Below are 26,175 nucleotides of genomic sequence, written 5' to 3'. Positions count from 1 at the left end.
TCCCAGGCCGAACGACCCGATAGTCAGGATCGTGGTACTTTATATGACGATTTTGTGGCCTCGCGTGGATGTCTTGTTTGGCTGGGTGGCAATGAACCTGTATAAAACTTTAAAGAGTAGGTAATTTGATTGTGATGTCACATGCTAGTGTTTCATATGAATTACATAGAAACAAAATCGTTTTGACGGCTCAAAAAAAAACTGATTTGACCAGTAGTCAAATACCCAATCTATGGCATCAAAAGGTTAACGACGAATTCGCGGACAGAAGCTAGTTCATTAAAAACAACTTAATATGTTGGATTTTTTTTTATTTAAACTTATTTAAGGTGCAGGCCTGCCTCTGCCAAATCCTCCACGCTGTAACAAAAAGTAAAATTAATTAGAACTAAGTTGTACTTAATTACTTTGTATTTTTATGTTCTCTCCCTTCTGAATATAACTAAGAATAACTTTTTTTTGGATTAGCATAAGATGCTCATGCTCTTCTAAATGCTCTGGTAAGAAATGAATCTTGCAAATTCAACAGAAATTCCTATAAAACATTTGTGCCATTCTCAACCAAGAGGGTACTTATTGTTGGTTGTCAATAAGGCGCTATTTCCATATAGTTTCAAATTGAAATCAACCTTATCAACTAGTTACAATGTGGTACCTTTTGGTTGGAAACATCACATTTCAGCTCAATTTAACAATAATGGCACTTGTGAGATTAGAATTGAAACAGTCATAAGATTTATGAAGAATTGAAGACGACACACAATTGAAAACTAAAACATTGTTGATCTTTACATTGCTTTAGACTTTTAACCTTCAACCGCCAAGGGCGATGTCCACAGACATGCACGGTTAGTTTAATATTAGCCTTTAGCATACCTTTAAGGTTTATGTATTACAATAGTGTGTTCTATATAATAGGCGTAACCTTTAAGGGTTAGTATAGCAATTAATCAGTGTTGTATTAAGATGTAATAGGGTTACTTTAATCTGTGACTTCTGTGAGGTTTCTGTGCAAGTGCAAGATTGGTCTAGAAAGTCAAAAGGTCTGGTTTTTTCTTTAAAACTGATGATATGCTAGTGAATATAGCAATTATGACAGTACTGCTCAAAAATATCACTGGCCTATGTATCACTTATTTTAAAGTTTTTTATAAATTTCACATCTACCTCATTTACATCACAACCCCAATATACCTTATAAATCTGTAAGGAACTTACGAATTCGACATCAGCGGAGCCGGGGCCGACATCAGCTTTCTTGTCGTGGGGGGCGCCACCGGGGGCGGTGGGCGCGCGGCGGTAGGCCGAGCGGTCCTCGGCGGCGCGCGCCGGGCCCTCGGGCCGGCCCACGGCGCCGCGCCGCACTGTCTCCGTGCGCACAGAGCGCTTCAGGGTGGCGGGCACGATTTCGGGGGGCAGGTGCAGGAATATCCGCAGGTACTCGATGCCCTCGTTTGTGAGGTACCTGAAGATTACATTTAAATATTTTAAATGTAGCCAGAGCCGGACGCCACATACTACTACTACTTCTACAAACTAGAAATTTATTTCGTATATTGTTTTTAGAAACAGAAACAAGCCCCTAAATTTATAAATCTTCAGTCAATTTGCGTTTGTACGGGACATTAGTGGACAATTTCATGGAATACTCCATAAATTTACTTGTGATTTAGGATCCGTGCCCCTTGTTTGTTAAAAGTTCAATTTGTACGAGATTATCTCGAAGAGGAAATAATTCATCATCAAACGAAAGCTTCTTCAAAACAGTAATTATAAAGAGTTTACGTACTACTACTTTCTTACCAATAGAAGTGCCTCCACGCAAACTGTTCCTTCACATAACCTCTGGATTTGAGGGACTGCATAGCCTTGATCACTTGCAAGTTAGGGATCTTCTCCAGATCGGGGTGTTTGGGGGCATGGTAGTCCTTCTTGGCTACCATAACACCCTCTTTGAATAAGTATTCATAGATCGCGACACGGTTTGTTTTTGGCATCAACATCTTGACGGCCTACCTGTAAAACAAGGGCGAGATATAGGATTTAGAGGTTATAAACATAGATCACGGGTATTACGGTTTTATCGAGAAATCACTGAGCAACATCACAATTAAGTGGATAAAATCTCGTTTTACAAAACATAATTCATAACTATTAATCGATTAAATAAATAAAATCGGATTTATATTCCGGATTAGTACCTTTCGCCAACTTTGACAAACAGAAAAGAGTTCACAGATAATCGAAAAAATACAATCAGGATGACATTAGAAAATTGATTTATAAAGCATGCTTCAATATAAAAACACATGACAAATTGGAATATTGTAGTATATTTTTCCAATTATGTTAGTGTTCATTACAAAAAACATTAGTTGTAACAAAATCACTTTGGTACTCATGAATAATTTAGAAGATTTCTTTCTAAAATTGGAAGTATAAAATGTACGTTATCCTAATTAGCTATATTCGTAAACAATAAATGTGCAATATCCTGTTGTTATCTATGGCTATCAAGTGTCAGTGTCACTGTCAATTTGCATCGCGTTACTGTGTTCGCTTATTCATTTTATTTACTTCTTATTAAAGATAGTATCGTAGTGCTTATGAATACACCTAAGCGAGTTTAGTCTTAAGCTAAAATGGATTTCCAAAATAGACCTGGCGGAAAAACCGGCGGTGGTGGCGTAGCGTCATGGTCCGAAAGCAACAGGGACCGACGCGAGCGACTCCGGCAGCTTGCCTTGGAGACTATCGATTTAAATAAAGATCCCTATTTTATGAAAAATCACTTGGGTAAGAAATTACAATAATAGATATGCTTCAGAAGATTTATCCTATGCCCACTGAAATTTAACTAGTTAATCAATGTATTTCACTTGAAACAATCAATGTATTTTACATTTGTTCACAGGATCATACGAGTGCAAACTTTGTCTGACCCTGCACAACAATGAGGGGAGTTACTTAGCCCATACTCAAGGCAAAAAGCATCAGGCAAATTTAGCCCGGAGAGCGGCCAAGGAGGCTAAAGAAGCGCCTCAGCAGCTGGCGCCAGAGAAGCCCAGGATTGAACCAAAGAAGTTTGTGAAGATTGGGCGGCCTGGTTACAGGGTGACCAAGCAGAAGGATCCAGAAAATGGCCAGCAGAGCTTGCTGTTCCAAGTGGATTACCCTGGTATGTGAATGAAACGTTTTGCACATATTTTTGATAAACAAATAGATAAAATTATATAGATATTTTATATAAATGTAAATTTTGAACAGAGATATAACCTAGCTTTGGATTGAAAAATGTTAATAATTAGCACCCTGCAAATTAAACGTTATTTTATATTTGTCCTTATATTTTGTATTTCAGAGATTGCTGAAGGTGTTCAGCCTAGACATCGCTTCATGTCAGCCTATGAACAAAAAATTGAACCTCCAGACCGCAGGTGGCAATACTTACTGTTTGCAGCAGAGCCCTATGAGACCATTGCTTTCAAGGTTCCTAGCCGAGAAGTGGAAAAGCATGACTCCAAGTTCTGGACCCACTGGAACAAAGATACCAAGCAATTCTTTTTGCAGTTTGCATTTAAGATGGAAGCTTTACGCATGCCACCACCTCCTCCAAAAATGTGGGAAAATCATGGGATGCGTCTACCCCCTCCACCAGGAGCACCAATGATGGGAGTGCCTCCACCTCCACCGCTATTACCAGTACCACCACCACCACCTTCCATGTAAAATATGTGCCTATTGTGCTTGCAATAAATGTTTTGAATATCATTTTAAGAACTTATTTATTTCACATGAATATAAAAAAAATTAAAATACAACAAAAAAAACTATTGCGATTATCAACGACGATCGAACGGTAATGCTTTGGTTTCCTCCGATAGCGGTGCCGTCATATAGCGGCCGTCTCCATACAAATACTACGACACCCATATTTAGCCGTATTATTTAGTATGGAGACGGCTGCTATATGACGGCACCGCTATCGGAGGAAACCAAAGCTTAACGACGATTACGAACATAGGTACCATCAACCGGGGTGAATAAGGATGGCGTGTTGAATAATATTAATTTCTAAAAAAATCTACTAGGATTTTAGTAAATTCGTCATCTAAGTCTCACGTTTATAACCACAGTCCAGTCATTTATAGACACTATTATAGGCCGATTAGACTCTCGCGCAAGCCACGAGACGAGCCGCGCCACGAGACGCGAGTGTAAGCGGTGGGCTCGCGTCTCGTGGCGCGGCTCGTCTCGTGGCTCGCGCGAGAGTCTAATCTGCGTATTACACTCGGTTTAGACTCTCGCGCGAGCCGCGCCACGAGACGCGAGTCCACCGTTTACACTTGCGTTCGGCTTGTCATTCGGTTATAAACCTTATGCCGTGCCGTTAGTGTTTAAATTATATTAGCCCGACGAGCTTGCGAGCCACGAGACGAGCTCGTGGCTCGGCTCGCGGCTCGTCTCGTGGCTCGCGCGAGAGTCTAAATTGACTATTATAGTGTGTCAAAGGTCTGTTTGATTTCAAACATAGACAGAGAGAATCATACTATCTTTGTCTAACACTAGTACTAGCACCCAAAAGAAAAGGATGAGTATAGTTATTTTTGTTCCTATTTACTGACAAGATTTCGTTGACCCAGTATAGACAGTACTCTGGCTAAACTGAATTGAATTTATTTTTAAATACGAAACTCAATGCGGAACGTAGCCATCTTGTAACGGAACGTAATTTAACGGTTTCTGCGAGATTGAATAATAATAATCGGTCTTGCTTGTTCATGTGAATGTCATTATTGTCATTCATTCATGTCATGTCCGCAATTTGGCGCGCGTTTGCTTAACGGACGGACGGAGCGTTGAATTGATTGAGAGCCGTTGAGTGTTGTATTGTGTACTTTTGAGACTGTTTTTATTGTATTTCACAGTTTTTATTTATTTATTTGAGTGATTTTATATTAGAAAGAATGTTTTCCAAAGCCAAAAGATTTGAACCATCATGTAAGTATAATTTAAGTATTAAATACTAAAGAAAAATATTTAGATTGTTTCTCTGTATTATGTAAAAAAAAAAATCAAATGCTGCATGCATGTTTAAGCATTTCATAAAAAAATAATAGATTAGAATTAGATTTATTGAACAAATTTATCGAAATTAATTCAAAATTAAACAGTATAGGTTCTTTACCTATGAAAATGAGTTTATTTTATCCAACAATTACTTAATCATTTGCTCTTACAATTACAACAGCAACAGGTAATCTTTATTGAAAAGTTAACTATGAATAGTATTATAAATTAAATGCAGACATTAAATGCAAATATTAATTAATATTTAACTTAGCTAAGAATTGAATTGTCATGTAAGGATTAAACATAAATAGCACAAACCAAACAATATAGATAGGCCCTCCAAATGAATAATATTCCTCTGTTAGCTCAAAAGGTTTTTATATCAAAGAAGAATGATAATGGTTGAGTCTATTTCAATTTTTTCTTTGCTGGAATAAAGTGGGAGCAGACTCATTCCCACTTGTCTCAGTGAGAACAACTGGGAATTTATTCATTCCCATTTTCCCAACTGGATTTTATTAATCAAAAAAATTTTTTTTTAATTATGTATGTATCTCCTATGGCTTAGCAGCAACACATAAGGACGCTTTACCCTATTTGTTCTTGGCTTGGTCACATGGCATGGGAACAAAAATGAGAGTACAGTCAAGGTAGGCATTAAATATTGACATGGACAAAGTGCTAAAAGATCAGGGGCGTATTTACCCTAGGGCCCTCCGTGGCCCGGGAGCCAACCCTTTTTGTTTTTCTTCCTTGACTTCTGGGGCGGCGAAACTTATTGGCTCGGGGTGCCAAATTTCAAAATACGCCCCTGTAAAAGATATATGTAATTATGTATACAATACTATAATGTATGGGCAATAAGGTTGTGTATACATACATACTTTTGGCACTTTGAGTTGATATTTAATACCTTGACTGTACAAGTATGTTAGGTATAATTAACTAATTTTCTGCTTAATACTTACTTCCCATTCTTTTGCAGCTCTCAAAAGCCAAACAAAAGATACAAAGCAGCCGGAACTAGAGAAAGTACAGCCAACGAAACAGCCAGAGTCCGGGAAAGTGAAGTCAACAAATCAGCCAGAGGCAGACAAAGTAAAGCCAACAAATCAGCCAGAGCCAGAGAAAGTGAAGCCAAAAAAGCAGCTAGACCTTGAGAAATTAAAGCCAACAAAACAGCCAAAGCCTGAGAAACTAAAGCCAACTGTGAAGACGCTAGCAGTTGTGAGCAAATTGAAGTCTACTGTGACACCAGCAAAGGCGAAAACCAGCAGCGATGTGCAGTCCCAGTGCAGCTCCATTACCAGCGTCAAGTCTTTTCTTACTGTACGATATTTTACTTTATTTTGAAGATATTTTTTACCTGTTACCACTGGGAACTGAGAAAAAAACCCAGTAAATACCTCACTTTGGTGAAAAGAACTGGGATTTCATGTCTGGGTTACCATTGGTGAAAGGTGGAAAAAAACCCCCATTGCTACCACCAACATTTTTTTAGTTTAACCATATTCATATAAAGCATGTACTTAAAATTATATTAAAGCATGTAAAATTATTATTATGATTCCTGAGGTGCAGAATAGTTGTGGGATGTGAATGTGAACATAAATACACTAGTTAATTTGTAATTAAATACTATCTCTTAACTAACTATCTACTTACAGATTTAATAATTTTCTTACAGCCCAAACCAGTTACAAATAAGAAAATTACCAAGCCCCCATCTAGCCTGAAAAAGCCGGTGCCCTCGGGCCAAAAACTAAGTGGCAACAAAATTCAAAGCTGTAAGGTAGCCACTGAAGATATTATCAAAGCCCAAGAAGCTGAAATAAGGTACTGTTTTATTAATTAGGTATATCTAATGTATTGGCTTATTGGCAATGATCAATGATATAATAATCCACCATCTAGTTTGACTTCATTAATTGTTTGTGTAATTTCAGGAACAAGGACTATACTATTAATGAATATAACAAGCAAATTGAAGAACTCAAACATGAAATTGCTAATTTACAAAAACAAATGAAGGAATCTACCAAAAATGTTAACACTACTGACAGTTTAAATCAACAGCTATCAGAGATATCACTGAAAGATGATGAAGAAGAATCTAAAACCAAAGATAATGCTAGTAAAAATATTGCTCAAGATAACTTAGAAATGATTGCAAAATATGAACTTAAAATTGCTGAAATTGAACTTCTCTGTGAAAAATTGGAACAAGAAGTGAGCAGTAAACAAGTAGAATTAACTTCTCTTGAAGAAGTTATTACGATTAGAGATAGTTTGTGTCAGGATCTACAAGAGAAACTGACCAATATGGAATCTGTATTGGAAGGAACTAGGGCTAGGCTTGAAATGGTTAAGGGACATCATGCCTTAGCACTAGAAGCCAATGAAAGCATTCGGCGAGAGTACAAGGCTGAACTAGAAAGTCTGAAGTCTAAATTTGAAGAAGAAAAGCAGGCTATTATAAGTAGATCGAAATCCGAACAGGATAGCATTAGAGAACATTACAACATTATCATTGAGTCCATTAAGAATCAGTTGACTAAAGAAAAAGATGAATTGTTGAATGATCTACAACAACAACTGGCAAATAAGGACAATGAGATGAAAGCAAAACTTGAACAGATGGATGAGGCTACTCATGAAAAGCTGAGGCTTTGCGAGATTCAGTTTGAAGAGCGTAGTCGTTCAATCCAAGAACACTGGACTCAACAACAAGAAAAAATATTCTCTCTAGAAAAAGAAACCAAGGATCTCAAATATAGCATTAGCATGGCGGAACAGAAAAATCTGTATTTACAAAGGGACTTTGATGCCCTAAAAAAAGAATGTGACATCTTAAAATATGAAAAAGAAAGCATTTTTGAAGATACCAATGAACTGAAAGATGAAACAAAGAAAAAATTCATTGATTTTGAAAATGAGATCAATAAACTCACAGTAGAGGTGGACAAGACAAGTAAGGAGAAACGTCAGTTTGAAATGTCTCTATCTGTAACTAGAGATATTGTCCAAGTTCTCACAATGAGGCTGCGAGAATCTGATAATGAATTGGAACATTTGGAAGAGAAAGTTAATTCCTTAACTGATGCCAAAGAGGCTCTGGAAAATGAACTCAGTACGTACAAAAGCTCTTTAAATAACGCTCTCCTAGAATGCAACGAATATAAGGAAGCCTTGGTCAATATTCTCAAGTCGAAAGCGGCGCTAGCAAAGGAACACACGCGTATAATGGAACACAACGTTACGCTAATCGAGAGTCTGCAAAACGTTGAAAAGGAGGCATATCGTGAACTCGGCACTATACAGAGTGAACTTATTGACGACGTGGAAATGATAAAGAAGGAGTCTAAATCTCAAATGAAAGTTTTGCAAGATGAGGTGAGTAATATACACAAGCTATGTTCAAGGAAACAACTAGAGTTAGAACAGTCATTAGCAAAACATTTTTTCGCGTGTATTTGATGTCTTAATCTGAGGTAATATCCTATCAAAAACATAAACCTCATCGCACGGTAAAAGCTAGTGTGGTCGGCCAAGCTGGTCAAGTTTCTAGATCGATGATAGCGTTGTGTTGGTCGCAGGTTGAGAAGAAGCGCTTGTTGTGCTCGCTGGCCACGGAGCAGGCGGCGGCGGCGGCGGCCGGCGCGGAGGCTGCGCGCGCGCTGCTGGCGCACGCGGCTGCCGAGCTCGAGCGCCGCGACGCCGACAACCAGCGCCTGCATGCACAGGTATACATTCCTATATACCGACCTCGTAGGTTACTATAATCTGCGCGTGAGAATACAAAAACCGGCCAAGTGCGAGTCGGACTCGCGCACGGAGGGTTCCGCACCATCAACAAAAAATAGAGCAAAGCAAGCAAAAAACGGTCACCCATCCAAGTACTGACCCCGCCCGACGTTGCTTAACTTCGGTCAAAAATCACGTTTGTTGTATGGGAGCCCCACTTAAATCTTTATTTTATTCTGTTTTTAGTATTTGTTGTTATAGCGGCAACAGAAATACATCATCTGTGAAAATTTCAACTGTCTAGCTATCACGGTTCGTGAGATACAGCCTGGTGACAGACGGACGGACGGACAGCGGAGTCTTAGTAATAGGGTCCCGTTTTTACCCTTTGGGTACGGAACCCTAAAAATCGTAACAGAATCAGAATATCATTTATTTGCCTACTTTGTGTTTTAATGTCCCCATGACCGGTGATTCGTGAAGGGGTGAGTCAGCTAACTTATGTCCTAATGGATCTGTGTTTGCTATGTTCTATTTATTCGCAATAAGCTTAGTACAAACAGATTACGTGTTTTGTTTATATGTGCTTACAGACTATCTTAATCTAAGGGGACGCGGGGCTTTCGTATTATCGATAGGCCACCGCCTATGTACTTTTTTATTAGGGTCATAAAATCGTAACACTTCGCTTACCCACACGCCTTCATCGCCACACACACAAATCGGCCTCCTATTAATCCTCGTTAACGCAAACTTTTTAGGGTTCCGTACCCAAAGGGTAAAAACGGGACCCTATTACTAAGACTCTGTCCGTCTGTCTGTCACCAGTCTGTATCTCATGAACTGTGATATCCAAACAGTTGACATTTTCACAGATGATGTATTTCTGTTGCCGCTATAACAACAAATACTAAACAGTGCGAAACCCTCGGTGGGCGAGTCTGACTCGCACTTGTCCGGTTTTTTTATATACCTATTCGAACGTGACTCGATCTTAAATAATATTAAGAGCCAACAGGAGCTAAGATTTAAATATTTTAGGTAAATATACCCGTCTCGCTAACGGAAGCGGCTCCTAAAACTAGTGCGATAAGGACAAGGCGAAAAATCCTGCGTAAAAATATCAAAAATCGAGATTTCGTACTCGACTGTTTCCTCCTCCAAAACTTAACCAATCGTAACCAAATTTGGAAATCTAAATGATTATGACATTATCTGTGTCGGACCGTTTTGCTTTTTTGACTAATTGATGTCAGTTTTGAATAGCACGCCTCTCATTGCGGCATAGTCAATTAGGCCATTTTGGCCATATTTGAAGGGCTCTAGCGCCTTAAAAAACAAAAATATCAAAAAAGCAAAACGGTCCGACACAAATATTGACAATATTAATCTGTGTTGAAAAAATCATTGCTCTAGCTTCAAAACCCACGGAGAAAACAGTCGAGTACGTTTGTATGGAGAAATGACCACTCCTGTTGGCTCTTAAGATAGTACATAATATAGCTGGTCAACCAAATCTTGTCAGTAAAAAAAGGCGCGAAATTCAAATTTTCTATGGGACGGTATCCCTTCGCGCCTACATTTTTCAAATTTGCCGCCTTTTTCTACTGTCAAGATCTGGTTGACCAAGTATATATTATATATAGTATTTAAATGAATAAGGAGCTATGGAGCTAGTGACACTGATCTGTAGACATTGCGAATTTTCACGAGAATTGAGAAATCCGACCTGGGTGCGTAGCCAACATGCAATCGTTAACGCTCCGTAGCGAACGAAACGCAACTGTCACTGTTGCACTAGTGCGGAAGAGTGATAGAGAGGGAAGACTACGATACGCTACGGAGCGTTAACGATTGGTACACGCCCTGTAGAGAACAACCGAACATACGGAAACTTTTCCCCTAAAACTAAGATGCTTGTAGCTCGCTCGGACCATTACACAAGTCAAACTTGTAGCCATTATACATTTTCGAAATGTTGAATAATTTTACGGTTTAGACTCACTTGTTTTAAGTCACTCGCCGCCGTCAGTCGCTCGGCGTGCCGCAGTACGCGATACACGGCCGCCGTGAACGCTGCTCGCACTGTTAGTGCTTGAGAAAGGAGACCTAGGCTCTCCGAAACATGTCGCGCGAGTGACTTAAAACAACTGAGTCTAAACCGTAAAATTATTCAATGTTAGTATGTCTCACAACAGTTTAATTTCGATTTTCGAAATGTTCACTAACTATATTCATTTACACAGATACAAGACCAACAGTCGCTCGTAGTGGAGCTGTCCCTGCTGCGCCAAGAAAACGAGGAGCTGACCATGACCGTGGCCAAGCAGTCCTCGCTCATCGACAAGCTGAAGAAGGACGCCGAAACCCACGTCGCGCCTAAGTCCCCCTCGCTCATGCGCAAAACACACAAGATCGGCAAAGAGAACTTGCCCGCTGTTGTCAGCCCCCTCAGGGAACGCAACCACTGACTAGTGTGGCTACCACCAGTTTGGCACTGACATAAACGCCATCGAGAACGTAATTTACTTTCTATAGTTTGTATACATCTCGATCGTACTCGCATATTAGTGCGAACGAGATGTATAGAAAGTAAATTACGTTTTCGATAGCGTATATGTTAGTTTTGACACTGTCAGTGATTCATGGTACGATTGGTACGGGCTCTGACTTATGTCGTCGTACTGGATAGATATCATAGGTTACTCGTACCATTATATTTTTCATCAATCGGTAAAAAAAAAAACTGTTAATTACACATAGAGAAATATAGTAAGACAAGAGTGCTCATTCCATACATCAGTTAGACTATTAATTTCAGTGTCTACATCTAGCATCGAGTAGCGCGAGTAGTAGATGGTAATAGTCTTTTTGGTACTAAAACTGATGTATGGAGTGAGCAATCTATGAATTTTTTTCTCTATGTAGTTACATGACTAATTTGATTTTTGTACTAATTTTCCGGATTACCGTGATGACGATGACACTGTATGAGTACCTAGTATGTAGGTAGGTATTTATGCTAAGTATAAAAAAAAATAACTATAAGAATTAAAAGGGACTAAGAATTTAATAAGCCTGTTGATGTGACTGTGAAAACATGGTAAAAATAACAAGCAACAACGGTTGCACTCCGGGAGTGCAGATAGAAGTGAAAACACCTCACTATGTTACCGACGCCCGGTAACACGATACATACGTTTAGCGGAGGTATTCTATTTATTTATTATATATTATTATCATTCTCAAATAAGATCACACTTTTTCATTGACATGTTTATTTACATACTGCCATGACAACGTCAAATTATTTGAAATAGGTAGAGTCTTGAAAAGGAGTCCGCAACGTAAATGTCAAATAACATTTGAGTTTTTCTTTATTGATTTAAATGCCATTTAAATTATGAGTGGCCACCTTACGGGGCTTACGGTCACGTGATCGCCTTACGTTGTCTCGAGTTTATCATTTTTTCCCCACCTCAAAAAGTGCCCAGCGCCGCTAAAGAAGTTTTCACTTTAAAAACGTGTACTTTTTGCCTGACTGACGTTATGTTAAGATTCTTTTCTTTTCGGCAGCTTTTACCGAGTATAAAGTTCCAACCTGTGTTATTTCCGTTAGGTACTTAGTGTTTGTTTTGAATTTAGTAAAATGTTAAAATAAATCGTGTGTTGTTATAATATGTGAAAAAAATTAAGTTTGCCTGATGATATAAATACCAAAAATCAGTATTTAACTGTTTGTTAACAAATCTGAAAATCTAATCCATTATTATCATATTCCTATGTTTATTGAGTTAGGATTCGTTTGTATGTTAATTTATTACAAAATTTAAATATTTTTGTGTAAGATATTGTCTCATACTCATAAAATTTGCGTGTGCAAAATAAATTTATGAGAAATCGTAATGGTTGTTGATTTTTTAAGACTCCATCTGTAGTCTTAATGACCTAAACGGATATCCTTGTCTTGAAATGTAAAGTACGTCTTAACCCTTATATGCATGATTTTTTGTATAATTTCCTAAAAAATTGAAATAGATGATGGTTAATGTTGTATAGATTGTGGGAAAAATAAAGAAAAAAATCATATTAATTAAAGTATATGTACAAATTAATTTTCTCGGTTTCGAATGACCGGTTATTTTTAATGACGCAACATTACACGCACACTAATAAATCGCTTTCTATGTGGTAGTCTCAAACTATAATGTTGATGACCCTGATACGCGAAGCGAAGGCCAGACGTGAATGAAATACATAATGTTGGTACATTGTTAGTATGACATAGTAACATATTTGTTTTACCACCAGTCGGACGACATTAAACAACCGGTTGGTTAATACTTAATAATTTAGTTTCTTGCAAAGAAATAAATAATGGATGAAAGAGTTGATTTAGTTGTGTTGGGTGCCACAGGTTTCACAGGACGATACGTTGTTAAACATTTAGCTTCAATTAACAACGAATCTGATTACACTAATTTGACTTGGGGTATAGCAGGACGTTCGAAAGAAAAGCTAAATTATTTGTTGGAGGAGCTGGTCGATAAAGGTAAGGCTCGTTTTACTACTTAATCGTGACGTGAAAACAAAAATAAATTGTCCTACATAAATTGTTACATGTTGTGTGTTGTTGTGACGGTATCAAAATATTACATTTTATTTTTAAAATAATCTACATAAATAGAATGAATGGTGAAGGACAAAACATCAAACCAGGAATATGAGAACTTGTCCATCGCACGGCAATAATTAGTGTAATTACAATAATATTCCATTACGTATTTTAAATAGTCCTAATTAAATCCAACGCACTTGAAGTTGCGAGTGTCCATGGGCGGCAGTAATCGCTTACCATCAGGCGATCCGTCTGCTCGCTTGCCTCCTATTTCTACGACAGACAACTAATACTCATCGATACAATTCTAAAAACCCCTAACACAATTATATAGGTTGCGTTGTTTCATCACAGAGTTCCTATGGCCACCTTCTGTCTCCATCATCAGATCAGCTCGATGGTACCATAATATTGCATTGTCACCCGACTTACATGTGTATGCAAAGTTTCAGCTCAATCAGAAACCGGGAAGTGGATCAAATTTAACTTGCATGTTTCCATTACATAGTTACATACAGGTCGACGGTCGACCTAATAAAAGCGTGTTAAAAACATAAATAGGTTCAAAGTTTATCGGTAATACTACTGGTAGATTTTGTTACTAGGAACCTACTTGTACCTGGATCTATTGCCGACATAGTTATTAACATACACATTTTTTTATTATAATAAATAATAAAAGTAAAGAGCATTTATAACATTATAGTATTTATAGTCACGCGGTTGGTTTTAAATTATTTGTTCCGTTCCGTAACTATTTAAATACCTACCTACCTATGTTTTTATACTGTAGGTGTTAACGTAAAGAATATACCAGTAATAGAATGCGATATAAAAAACGAAGGCATGGTGTACGAAGTGTGTCGTCGAGCAAAAGTAGTAGTGAACTCCACTGGCCCATACACTACCCTAAGCGAGCTGGTGATCAAGACCTGCATTCAAACTAAAACGCATTACGTTGATATTTCTGCCGAGTTACACGTAAGTAACATTGATATTTAACGTGTATTTAATTGTGATTTAATTATACCCTTCTAAGGCCCAAGTCCTACCTATAGTACTTCTTCAGTTCGATGTGATTTAAACCATGTTTAATTGGAACAGAGTTGCTTTTGCTTTGTTTCGTTAAATTTTCAAACAACTCAAAATCAACTCTATTTACTACTATTTACGTTCAAATTTACGTGGTAAATTTTGGATGTTTCGTTTGTATGGTTGGGCCTTAGGATACTAATGTAGGTAGATATAGTAGATAGGTTGTACACGCTCGAGTATTGATAAAGTACTTAACTTTGTATGACTGTACAGTTTGCTCTTAGGGACTTGTAACTAATTATGACGCGCAAAGTGACAAACATTAGTTGTCTCTTTTTTACTTACGTATTTTTTTCAAATTGCAACACGAACTTGTAGGATACGTATTTACTTTTTTGTTTCAGCAAATGCTCAGTATATACAAACGTTACAATAAAGCTGCAGAAGATGCCAATGTTCTAATTATTGCTGCTTGCGGGTATGGCTCCATACCAGCGGTAATGGGCTTCGTTCACCTGCAAAATCATTTTAAAGGTACATCATGTACATATTAGTTTAATTACTGTACCTACTTAGGGTCAGTGGGGCAAAGGTTTTAAAGGTTTTAGATGAGATGGAATGAATCATGGTCAATTTTGCATTTGAACCACAATGGTCAAAAGCAATTAATTTTATTTTTATTAGATAAATCCAACATTGTTCTTAAAACTAAGTAGGTACAGTCAGCAGCAGAACTTGCTAAGCGGGTGAGGTATTCATAATTACCTTGGCATTGGCATGCTCGGCGCGCTCTTATTCTCCTAACAATAAAATCGCGTCAAGATTATTTTGAACACCTCGCCCGCTTAGCAAATATTGCTGCTGACTGTACCTACAAATTATAGAAAATACTTATTTATGTAGGTGTAGGTTATAGTAGTAATCGTTTAACCGTATATATTTACAAACAAGATATATACAGTGGTATTACTAAAATAAATTAGTAGTAATTAATACTTAGTAGGTAGTAACTCAGTAACACCTTGGTAATATGTAGTTACCTATCATTTTTTCAGGCACATTGCAAACAGTTGAATGCTACACAGAAATAGAAATGCCAAAAAGGGTTTATAGTTTGGGAAATATACTATGTGGCGGGGACAATTGTCTCGTACACTTCGGTACATGGGACTCCCTAGTGCACGAATTGGGAAACTTTCCAGAGTACTTCCGGATGAAGCAAGAAATATTTCCTGATGCTATATATGGACCAGAGCCAGAGGATATTAAAAAGTGGGTAACATCGAAGAGTACTTAATAAACTTAATCAGATTTAGTCGTATGATGGTTATTGTCAGTCTTTTAAATTTACTAGTCTCTGGTAACATGTCAAAACAGATAAATGTGAGAAATTTTCTAAGAACACATATTTAACCTTATAATGTCATAGGTATTTGTATATATTAAGGGTCAAATCACTGTCAAAATATGTGATCTTATGTTACGCCGGATGTAACTTGCCATATGCGCGTGCTTGCACTAACAAGATTTTTTGAAATTTACAGGTCATTTTTTCATCGAATGCGTTCAAAAATTTGGTTCCCTTATCCAGGCCCTGATAGTAACATTGTGGACATGACACAGCGGTACTTATACGAAAAAGAAGGGAAACAGCCAGTTCATTTTAAGATGTACACAACAATGCCACTACTGATACATTTATTTTTTATAATTCCGATCTTCTATTGTTATTACTGGCTGTCTTATTTCAAGTGCTTTAGATCATTGTTACGGAGATATCCTAGATTATTTACGGCTGGATTTATGAGCCATGAAGGGCCAAGTGAAGATAATATGCACGATACAAAATATAGCTTTGTACTATCGGGGAACGGCAGGGTAAATTACAAAAATAAGACAATGCATTTAAAGGTATGACGGTTTATAATACCTACCTATAGTATTTGCGTGTACCGAATTATGGACTACGAGAGCCAAATATTCACGACATCACTATATTTTTACAGATTTGTGGGACGCACCCGTACGAAGCCACAGCGATAGCCTTTATTTTTTCGGCAATAACTATATTAAGAGATTATTCGTATATGCCAAAGTAAGTATTTCCAACGCTTCCGACAATATTCGAATTATCGACTTTTTCTTTGTAACCAAAGATTACGAGTAAAAAAAAAACGATATCGATAAACACATGTAATTACTCTCTAGCTTCTAATATCCACGTAAGTAGCTAGTACCTACCTCTAATACGCCTAGGTCAGTCATTCTCAAAGTGTGTTCCGCGGAACCCTAGGGTTCCGCGACACCCCTGCAGGGGTTCCGCAAGAATTTAGAATAATAAAATAAGCATAATTATTATGCTTATTAATAAAAAATACACTTCTAAAAACTATTGTTTTATTGCAGGGTTCCATTAAGTATTTCGCTTTCCAAAAGGGTTCCGTCAAAAAAAAAAAGATTGAGAACCGCTGACCTAGGTAAATAACAGAAACAATAAAATAATAAAAACTTAATCTCAACAATCCAACAAAATCACTGTTGAATGTAGAAAAGTAGCAAGTACGTATATATTAGAAGTAGGTAACAGCTAGTGCAACGCCATCAATTGAACGAACACTTCTCATAAATGTAGGTGCTTCACAAGCTAATGCCGGAACTGTTTTAAAAATCTATCATTTTCTTTGATTACAGAGGTGGTGTGCTTACGACAGGTGCAGCATATTACCGAACCAAATTAATTGATAGACTAAATAAACATGGTATCAATTTCGAGTTTCTATCCGATGATGGAGAGGAAGTAACTGAAAGCAACAAAGAGCAAAATTGAGAGTATGACATAAAAGACAGCCAGTTTTTCCATTTTGCCTGCAATTTTCTCAGTAAGAAAAGAGTAAGTGTGGTACCTAAAGTCTATTTTTTTATTCGGTAGACTGAAATGACAGTTCATAGTATGGAATGACCATAGAATTGCGGGAATTGTATGTCTGTGGGAATGACATTTCATGTTCATACTATTAACTGTCATTTCAGTCTACCGAATAAAAAAATAGACTTTAAAGTTGTTGGACAGTGGCATTGACCGCCGACGTCATTGGCGTGGCGAGACAGCAATACATATAATTAAGCGCGTGCGATAAAGATAGGAAATGGCCTGTCAATGTACGAAATTCTTCGTACCTACCTACTTAGTGTAATCGCTGGAAAAGTTTGGCCTGAAAAGGAAATGGTGAACTGTATTTTAATGGCTAAAAATAAAAAATATGTCAGTCTTAAGATTTCATTTATTAATTACTTTACAAAATTACGAAAGCTGTCAACAAGCTGCCTAGTGCAACTAAATTATTTGGCAAGAGAATGAGAGTAACAGACATCGTGTCGTTGTGCTAGCAAAATATGAAATATTCCTTAAATATATTCCTTTTATATATCGATCCAGAGGCGTGAGTTCAAATCTCACCCAAGATAGTATTTTTTCCACTTTTAAATTTATTTCTGCTTGTTAAAAATTAAAATTATTCCGTAAATGTCGGGTAATCGGTCGATTCCAGTATTTGCGAGCACAACGCCACATTTAAGTCATCATGACTCTTTACACGAGTACAAATTCTTACAAATAGTCTATCTAAGCATGAACTAAAACATAAATTACCTATAGTGTACAAAAAAAATCACTCTTTGGAATTATCAGACTTAAAATCAAATCACATTAATTATGTGTAGAAACAGTAGATATGGACATAGACATACAAGCATGCATGTATGTATAAGGACACCCATCTTCAATACCAGCTCCAATGCTCGATTTGTATGATCTTTGTTGGTAAGTATTACCAACCTGGTAGGTATTATACCTAAACAAGAACTATTATATAATCTGTGCCTAAACTGTAAACAGTCAATTTAGTGCATAGTTTCTTATGGTGACAAGTTGCCCAAAAAATTGACTAGTTATTTGCACATTCAATTAACTTGCCAACTAAAATCGTGTAATTAAATCAAACTAACTTCTGGAGAACTATGACAACACGTGACTAGGTGCTATTGTACTTTTTGGTCATACATATATCAACCACAAAAAAAAGCTAAAATTACTATATATAATAAATACATCTTACGTGACAACTTATTCAAAATACTTTGGTTTCATGCAGAATTAGATGGGCGTCCTCGGACCATACAAAGTAATCTTAGAGCTAATTACATTACATGTAGATTCGTTAAGATCTTTTAATAATTAAGCGAAAGTCATACTTAATACTTAACACTGGTGAAAAATTACAAATCACATAATAAATTATGGTAAATTATGGAGATCAATATTTTTTTGAGTATTTTAATGTAAATCATGATATCAGTCTCATTGGGGTTTGGAATTTCATTTTGTATTGTTTTTTTTTTTTGTAACTAATAAGATAGACATCCTAAATTAGAATTCCTAATAATCCTAATACGGCTAACTGTTAGCTACTGGTCCATAGCGTATGGCCGATATCGGTAACGGTAACTAATCGTATTAGTATCAGTACAATGTAGATGAGCTCCCACCTGCTTTCACATTTCTAGACAAAAGTTACGGAAAACATATCAACATTTTAAGATAGGTGCTTATTTTCATGCGTGTATTAAATTAAAATATGATTTTTAAAGCAACACCTGGCTGTGATTTCTAGCTAAGACAACGCAACAAACAAGGATAATAATTGAGCAGGGTCTCCCAACCCTTTTGACGACGACGACTGAGAACCTACGAAGTTATTTTTACCAAAGGATTGTGAAGCCCCGATCCACGCGAGACTAGGGACTAATCGACGTGAGCATACCTCGGCACTATATCCTCCCGGATGAGCAGGTCGCAGAGCGGCAGCCCGTGCAGCGGCAGCACGTCCTGGCCGACCTCCATGAGGCCGGTCTCGGGCGCGGGCAGGCGGCCGTTCCACACGAAGTAGTAGAACAGCTGCTGCATGGCGGCCATGAAGCGGCGCTGCTCCACCACCTCCGAGTCGAAGGTGCCCAGGATGGCCTCCAGGTCGGCGTCCACGCCCGCCAGCCCCGCGCCCGCCGCGCCGGCGCCCGAGCCCGCCACCACGTACAGCGCCGCGCCCAGCCGCAGCCGCGCCAGGCTCACCAGCGGGCACAGCGTGCGCACCGCCGACACCAGCTCCACCAGCCCCCGGTACGTCCTGGTCGAGTGCGCGAACACCGCGCCGGTCAGCTTCTTGTCGCCGATCACGCTGTCGTTGACGACGCTCTCCACGTGCTCGGCGGTCCAGTTCAGGTGTTTCATGCGCAGGAGGTCCGAGTGGCCCGAGTGCGCGGTCGTTCCGAACACCATCGGCTTGAACGCTCGCTCCTTGCCGGTCTCTTTCGACTCCTTCTGGAGGTCCCAGGCCTCGAAGGCGTGGCGCGTCACGTACGCGCCGTCCAGGACCAGCCAGGAGTGTTTCATCTCGTTCGTCTTCGGAAGAGAGCCGACGTCGGACCCGAGCCACGTGGCCGGCACGGCCGTCATCACCGCCTCCGGCTTCATGCGGCGTAAACAGGCGGCGTCGTTGCATTTGCTGTTCTGTTTGAATTCCTCATTTAGTGGGTACGAATCTTTCAGGGGTTTGCCGGGGAATATAACGGAGCCGGACGAGAGGAAAGCTCTAGAGTACAACTTCTGAGCTTTGGGCACGGTGGTGAGCGCGGCGGCGAGCGTGGCGCCGGCGCGGTGCCCGAGCAGCGTGACGGAGTCGGGGTCGCCGCCGAAGTGATGAATATTCGACTTCACCCACCGTAACGCGACTAGCAGATCGCTCAGGCCGTAGTTGCCCGAGGTCTCCGGATATTTGGTTTTGGAGAGAATGTCGAGAGCCAAAAACCCGAAGGGTCCGAGTCTGAAATTGGGTCGCACGAAAACCACCTCCTTGGTGCGCGCGTACAGAGCGGACGGTTGAGCGGGACTGATGCCGCCGGCGAGGGTGTCGGCTCCTATCAGAACGACCACCGGCAGGGGAGAATCGTACCTGACTTGAGGAGTGACCACATCCAGCGTTAAGCAGTCTTCTTCGCCTATAATAGTTCGTTCGTTTTCTTTAAACTGCATGCAGAGCGGCCCAGGCTTGTGGGTTTGAAGAGTGCCATTCCAGCACAGCGATATATTGTTAAGTGATTGAGCATACGTGAACCTCAAGTCTCCGATAGGTGGCACGGCGTACGGAATGCTGTAGAACTTGTACACGCCTTCATCCAAGATACTGAAAATACAAAAACATCTTAGTTTTACTTTTGTACCTAAGTTTTAGTTGGTATTTTAATCCGATCGTTTGGCTTAAAATATCAACTAAGACTCCTGCAGACATCTTTACGGATAAGGAAAAAGTTATACAGGGTGGATTTTCTTTTTGGGTCAGTGAGGGCAGCTACCAGATCCCGTGCTGCTACGAGAAAATGGTCTTAGAAGACCATCCCTCGATTTTAAATTAATGAAGATTGGCATTTACAGATTTTGGAAAAAAAATACAGGATGCGAGAGAAAGATCATTTTTGACAAACTTTTTTTTTGATGCCAATCGATCCCATTCCTATTGAGGATCAAAAGCTTGTATGGAACCAAAAAAAAATTTCCGACTAGAAAAGCCACAAATCGAAGAAAACTTTTCCCATACAATTTGTACGAAAATGAAAACTTTTATTTTTCAAATGCTATTTTTGTATGCCAATCGATTCCATTCCTATCCAGTACCAATAGTTTCCTAGGGGTCAACTTTCGATAATGTACTAAAAAGCTACAAATTAATAAAAACTTTTGCATACATTTACTATGGAGAAAACGTGAAATTTTATTCACAATTTTCTATCTCGCCCATCAGTCTTACAGCAATGTCTTCATACAGTATTATGATCCTTAAATATAACAGGACTGATTGGGAAGGTAGAAAAATGCGAATTAAATTTCACGTTTTCTCCATACATTTACTGTATGGAAAGTTTTTTTTAATTTGTGGCTTTTTAGTACATTACCGTAAGTTGACCCCTAGGAAACTATTGATACTGGATAGGAATGGAATCGATTGGCACACAAAAATAGCATATGAAAAATAAAAGTTTTCATTTTCATACAAATTGTATGGGAAAAGTTTTCCTCGATTTGTGGCTTTTCTAGCCGGAATTTTTTTTTTGGTTCCATACAAGCTTTTGATCCTCAATAGGAATGGGATCGATTGACATCAAAAAAAAAGTTTGTCAAAAATGACCTTTTTCTCGCAACCTGTATGTGTTTTTCAAAATCTGTAAAAGCCAATCTTCATTAATTTGAAATCGAGGGAAGGTCTTCTAAGACCGTTTTCTCGTAGCAGCACGGGATCTGGTAGCTGCCCTCACTGACCCAAAAAGAAAATCCATCCTGTATATATAGCCGAATACTATAGAGTATAGCCCAAGCCTATCCTGCGCGAGGCCTTTACCCAGCAGTTGGACATATGTAGGCTGAATTATCCCTTCGTCTAGCAAACTACCGCAGCGGGAATGCGAAATTGAAATTTAATGAATCGACATAAAACTCCAACACGAGTATGTCAGCTGAAGGGTTATTAATTATTATTATATCCCAGCGGTACAGTAATGTAAACCAAAGGCACTGACCCCTCCAGGGGCCCGCAGGAGGAGAGCGTGGTCATGTAGCGGCCGAGCCGCAGCGGGCGCTGCGCGGGCGGCCCTGCGCTGGCGCCCACGATGACGCCCACCACCACGGCCAGCAGCACCAGCACCACCACCGCGCCCACGATCAGGTCGTCTGAACAATACCAATGTCACCGTCAGGTCAGTGACCAAATATATCCTAACACACCTTCGTTACATACCATGATCTGTTCCGTATATTTGGCTACTTTGGTGGTCACTATCTATCTACTTGATATTGGCTGTGTACTTGAAACAATTAATACTCAATCAGTACCCGGTACAGTCAGCATCAATAGTAGAGGATGAAACAACATGCCATAAGTATCTACCGGCCTGGAATACTTTTCCAACTTGAAATAAATAGGTACAGTTTGCATTCAAAAGAATCTGTAACATATCTCTTTTTTTTAAGCTGTTAGAGAGTAATGTTTAGCTACTGAATTAAACTACGTATATGAATGTAATAATTAGTTTCATGTTTTTTGGGCGCACTGCGCTCAAAGCTGTCAAACGTACAAATTTTGAGTCAAATACTTGCCAATTATAAACTTCCTCTGTCGAATTCTTTCTTTGAAAGGCAGTTTCGTGGCCACTTTGCCATCAACAGCTTCCTAAAATGGAAAATGTTTTTTAATAACCAGTTATTGATAGCAAAATTTAAACAAATAATAGTTATTTGTTTTACAAGGGGGCAAAGTTATTGTTTAACTTCTTATGCTAAGCTTGATACCCCAGCAACTGAAAGATGCTAAAATGACTTTCTTCTTTAAAAGAATAATAATAAAGAGAGCCTTTAAGAGCAGGCGTGGTGAAAAAGCATTTATAGGAATATTTACTTACTTCTGGATCTAATTTAACATTTTCCATTCCATCATTGGGTGTGTCTAGCTTGTCTTCCAATGTCTCCATGGAAGCAAGGGTTGCCTCAGGGTCTTTGTTAGACCTCTTTTGGAAGTATTTTTGATAATCCACATTAATTTTTGGTAAGCGAATACCTTTTTTTTCTTCTACAATGGTACCATCTGGAATGCGATTTGAAATATAGGGTTTATTTACTTGTTCCCCTGAGCGGAGTGCGCCTTTGTGGGGATATTGACATGGCCATCCGATATACTTTTCTTTCACTAATGTATGTATTTAAGTATGAAAAAGAATAGCTGATGAGATGTATATAAAATAAAGCATTTTTACAATACTGTTACTTTCTCAAAACTTTTTTGTTTTCAGTAGATGAGTTAACTTGTATTAGATATTGTTGTACAGCTTAAAAACTCAATCTGTTCAAATGATAAATCTGTGATAGCGATAGCCTTTAGTTTTAAAGGAACTGACAGTACTGTATTTAGCTCTTGCGGGTTACAAATGACCCCATGTCTATTTATAAACTAGTATAAATTTGGAAGCGGAAACAACAGCAAGCTACGCCAGAAAGACGGTTGAACCAAACAGGCACAGAGCTGCCACATCCAGAACTAAACGGAAATCCAAGAAAGACACATATTATAAACAGTTTGTTGAGGATAGCAATAAATATATTATTTTAAACCTGGTGTGTCATCGATTTTGGACTTGATCACTAACATCTTTGGACAGAGATTTCCTAGAGTTTATTTTTTTATTCTAAATAGTCTGTTGCGAAAAGAGAAGAGTTGTGGAATGTATGTGGCGCAATACATTCCACGACTCGAGCCCTCAAGACTCGACTATATTTGAGAATTATATTTATTTATTACACGCGTATGGATGTAAGAAATCGTGTTAAGCCTCAAGAGTCTTAAGGGTTCGAGTCTTTAAGCCTCGAAATATGCGTTATTCACAACACTAGTGGCAGGGCATCAATAGATGCCCACCACTACATTAATGCATGTTCAGTGTTCGAAAAGCGGTGGTGGCCGAGTGGATATGACGTCCGACTTTCAATCCGGAGGTCGCGGGTTCAAATCCTGGCTCGTACCAATGAGTTTTTCGGAACTTATGTACGAAATATCATTTGATATTTACCACTAGCTTTTCGATGAAGGAAAACATCGTGAGGAAACCTGCATACATCTGCGAAGAAATTCAAAGGTGTATGTGAAGTCCCCAATCCGCATTGGGCTAGCGTGGGGACTATAGCCCAAGCCCTCTCGCGCATGAGAGGAGGCCTGTGCCCAGCAGTGGGACGTATATAGGCTGAAATGACAGTGTTCACCAACCTTTATCATTCTGAGTGGGGTGGTGCAGGAACTTGGTGAAGGGGCATGTGTGCAGAAACTGGAAGTGGTTGCGTTTGGGCTTGCTCTCCTCAGTCTTTTCATTCTCTGCATCCTTCTCAATGACTTCATCATCCTGTTACAAACAATTGAAGGGATGTTTACAAAAACAACATAACTAACTACACTGGTTGACACCTGAAACGATTAACAATGTTCTTAAAAAAGTGTCAACCGCTCTAAGCAGTTATGTTTTATGTTGCTACTAATACTATACTACTGATTTAGAATTTGTTGTTTACAATTATGTTTTATTTATAACAAGTTAAGTGACATAAATATCACTCCTGAAATGCTGTACCTATTAGTATTCGTTGAATACGTACCTACATGACCTGTAAAACATTGACTTTTATGAATAAATGTCTTGTATCTTGTTGTTTTTGTAAACATCCCTTGATTTTCCGAAAATGTCTCAATAAAAAGTTGATCTTTTACTCATCTTTTACATTTGAAAAATGTAGGGTAGTAAGTTTAGATGCGTTAGTTATAACACTTGAAATTTATTTAGAAAGACTATCATTATGACTAAATATCCAATATGTTTAAACTTTATATTTTTGGATGACCGATCTGAGTGGGTAGTAACCCTGCCTATGAAGCGTTATTTCCTTCTAAAGAAAAAAATAATATTGTTGATAAAATTATGCTTATTTTAGACCCTGAAGCGCCGCTTGCACCATCTCACTAACCCGGGGTTAAGTGGTTAAACCGTTAACCCAGTGTCAAATTGTATTGGTAATTATGGTAACTCCAGGTTTAACCGGTTAACCCGGGTTAGTGGGATGGTGCAAGTGGACCTAAAAGTATATGAATCATATGAAATGTACAAACCTTAGGTTTGTCAGAGTTTCTGGTGAAAAACCCAGGCATTTTAATGGCACCAATGGGAATAAACTTGGGTTTCACTTCCCTGCCCTGCTCAATGACCTCCTGTGACAGCGCCGCCTTCACCAGCCCCTCGCCCTCTGCCTTCACTTCAGCATTCATTTCATTGTTCTCGCTATCATTCTTCAACATCACCTCCTTTTCTTCCGCCTCGATTTGTTTCTTATCGGGCGTCTTATTTTCTTCCTCGGCCTCAATTTTATTTATATCCAATGTACTCATGACTGAAAATAGGTCCAAGTAATACCTTTAAACACGGCTCCCGCACTTAAGGACCAATACAAATAATATTTGCGAGAATACAGTGCACGATTTAAAAGTCAACAATGCTTGCAAATAACAATTACATTTAATTGTTTATAACTTGATAATGTAAATGATATTGAATGAAACCATACACACAGACTTCTATAACATCTCTCTTCTACATAAGTCCTTCGTACTCCGCAATACAAGTAAATTTTAACCAAAAATCTATCCCACAAACATCGTTACGGTACAAAGCTTTGCTATTTAAACCCACTGAACTATGAAACGGCGTTTAACGACAGATTAACAACAAGAAACCGGAATTCGTGAATATTAATACTCACTGCATTCATATAATGGTTATGGTTGATACAAAAACAGCGTACTTCTTTGGGATTTATACAAAAGAACTCTGAATTAAATTGCGCTAAAGTAACGCCATGTCACTCACACGGGCCGGTCGATGTCGATTTCGCGATGCGCCGTTTGCGGCGTTTGCGCGGCGAAGAAAAAAAAAACAAAAGGGTGCGTGTAACTGAATGAATGAATGAACGAACGAACTGCAACAGAGGGGCTACCGCGAACCATGTTCAACGTGTTGCCTCTCTGTCGCACTTGTAAATTCGTACGTAAGTGTGACAGAAAGACAACACG

At 38.7% G+C, this 26,175-nt stretch overlaps 5 protein-coding genes across 5 annotated transcripts in view; 3 read left to right on the top strand and 2 right to left on the bottom strand.

The window, feature by feature from the left end:
- LOC134662524 (small ribosomal subunit protein eS10) overlaps nucleotides 1–2,306 on the bottom strand; it is a 54,350-nt gene extending 52,044 nt beyond the window's left edge. The window contains exons 1-4 of the mRNA XM_063518784.1: nucleotides 2,202–2,306; nucleotides 1,804–2,016; nucleotides 1,219–1,465; nucleotides 307–360 (exon numbers count right to left, since the gene is read on the bottom strand). Coding sequence (XP_063374854.1) covers nucleotides 325–360; nucleotides 1,219–1,465; nucleotides 1,804–2,003 — 483 coding nt within the window. The 5' untranslated portion in view covers nucleotides 2,004–2,016; nucleotides 2,202–2,306 and the 3' untranslated portion in view covers nucleotides 307–324. The remainder of the gene's footprint in view (nucleotides 1–306; nucleotides 361–1,218; nucleotides 1,466–1,803; nucleotides 2,017–2,201) is intronic.
- A 247-nt stretch (nucleotides 2,307–2,553) lies between these two features.
- Nucleotides 2,554–3,771, top strand: LOC134662466 (splicing factor 3A subunit 2). The gene is made up of 3 exons (XM_063518695.1): nucleotides 2,554–2,796; nucleotides 2,915–3,178; nucleotides 3,362–3,771. The coding sequence occupies exons 1-3, from the start codon at nucleotides 2,643–2,645 to the stop codon at nucleotides 3,727–3,729; spliced, it is 786 nt and encodes a 261-aa protein (XP_063374765.1). The 5' UTR covers nucleotides 2,554–2,642; the 3' UTR covers nucleotides 3,730–3,771.
- A 1,065-nt stretch (nucleotides 3,772–4,836) lies between these two features.
- Nucleotides 4,837–11,289, top strand: LOC134662496 (myosin heavy chain, clone 203-like). Its single transcript, XM_063518743.1, has 6 exons — nucleotides 4,837–5,001; nucleotides 6,059–6,402; nucleotides 6,761–6,909; nucleotides 7,020–8,466; nucleotides 8,670–8,816; nucleotides 11,064–11,289. Exons 1-6 carry the CDS (start codon nucleotides 4,968–4,970, stop codon nucleotides 11,286–11,288), a joined length of 2,346 nt encoding a protein of 781 aa, XP_063374813.1. The 5' UTR covers nucleotides 4,837–4,967; the 3' UTR covers nucleotide 11,289.
- A 1,902-nt stretch (nucleotides 11,290–13,191) lies between these two features.
- LOC134662510 (saccharopine dehydrogenase-like oxidoreductase) lies at nucleotides 13,192–17,325 on the top strand. The gene is made up of 7 exons (XM_063518764.1): nucleotides 13,192–13,369; nucleotides 14,229–14,416; nucleotides 14,875–15,004; nucleotides 15,526–15,742; nucleotides 16,015–16,381; nucleotides 16,477–16,565; nucleotides 17,162–17,325. Exons 1-7 carry the CDS (start codon nucleotides 13,195–13,197, stop codon nucleotides 17,295–17,297), a joined length of 1,302 nt encoding a protein of 433 aa, XP_063374834.1. The 5' UTR covers nucleotides 13,192–13,194; the 3' UTR covers nucleotides 17,298–17,325.
- Nucleotides 17,326–19,050: 1,725 nt separating this feature from the next.
- LOC134662464 (neurotactin) lies at nucleotides 19,051–25,996 on the bottom strand. The gene is made up of 7 exons (XM_063518694.1): nucleotides 25,866–25,996; nucleotides 25,219–25,496; nucleotides 24,328–24,460; nucleotides 22,973–23,154; nucleotides 22,671–22,743; nucleotides 22,094–22,244; nucleotides 19,051–20,706 (listed from the first exon to the last, which is right to left on the bottom strand). The coding sequence occupies exons 2-7, from the start codon at nucleotides 25,492–25,494 to the stop codon at nucleotides 19,272–19,274; spliced, it is 2,250 nt and encodes a 749-aa protein (XP_063374764.1). The 5' UTR covers nucleotides 25,495–25,496; nucleotides 25,866–25,996; the 3' UTR covers nucleotides 19,051–19,271.
- Nucleotides 25,997–26,175: the final 179 nt, after the last annotated feature.

This window comes from Cydia amplana, chromosome 3 (assembly GCF_948474715.1).
Source record: "Cydia amplana chromosome 3, ilCydAmpl1.1, whole genome shotgun sequence".
Taxonomy (NCBI): Eukaryota; Metazoa; Arthropoda; class Insecta; order Lepidoptera; family Tortricidae; genus Cydia; species Cydia amplana.
The sequence above is the reverse complement of the archived record's forward strand: the minus strand, read 5'-3'. Positions and strand labels throughout refer to the sequence as shown.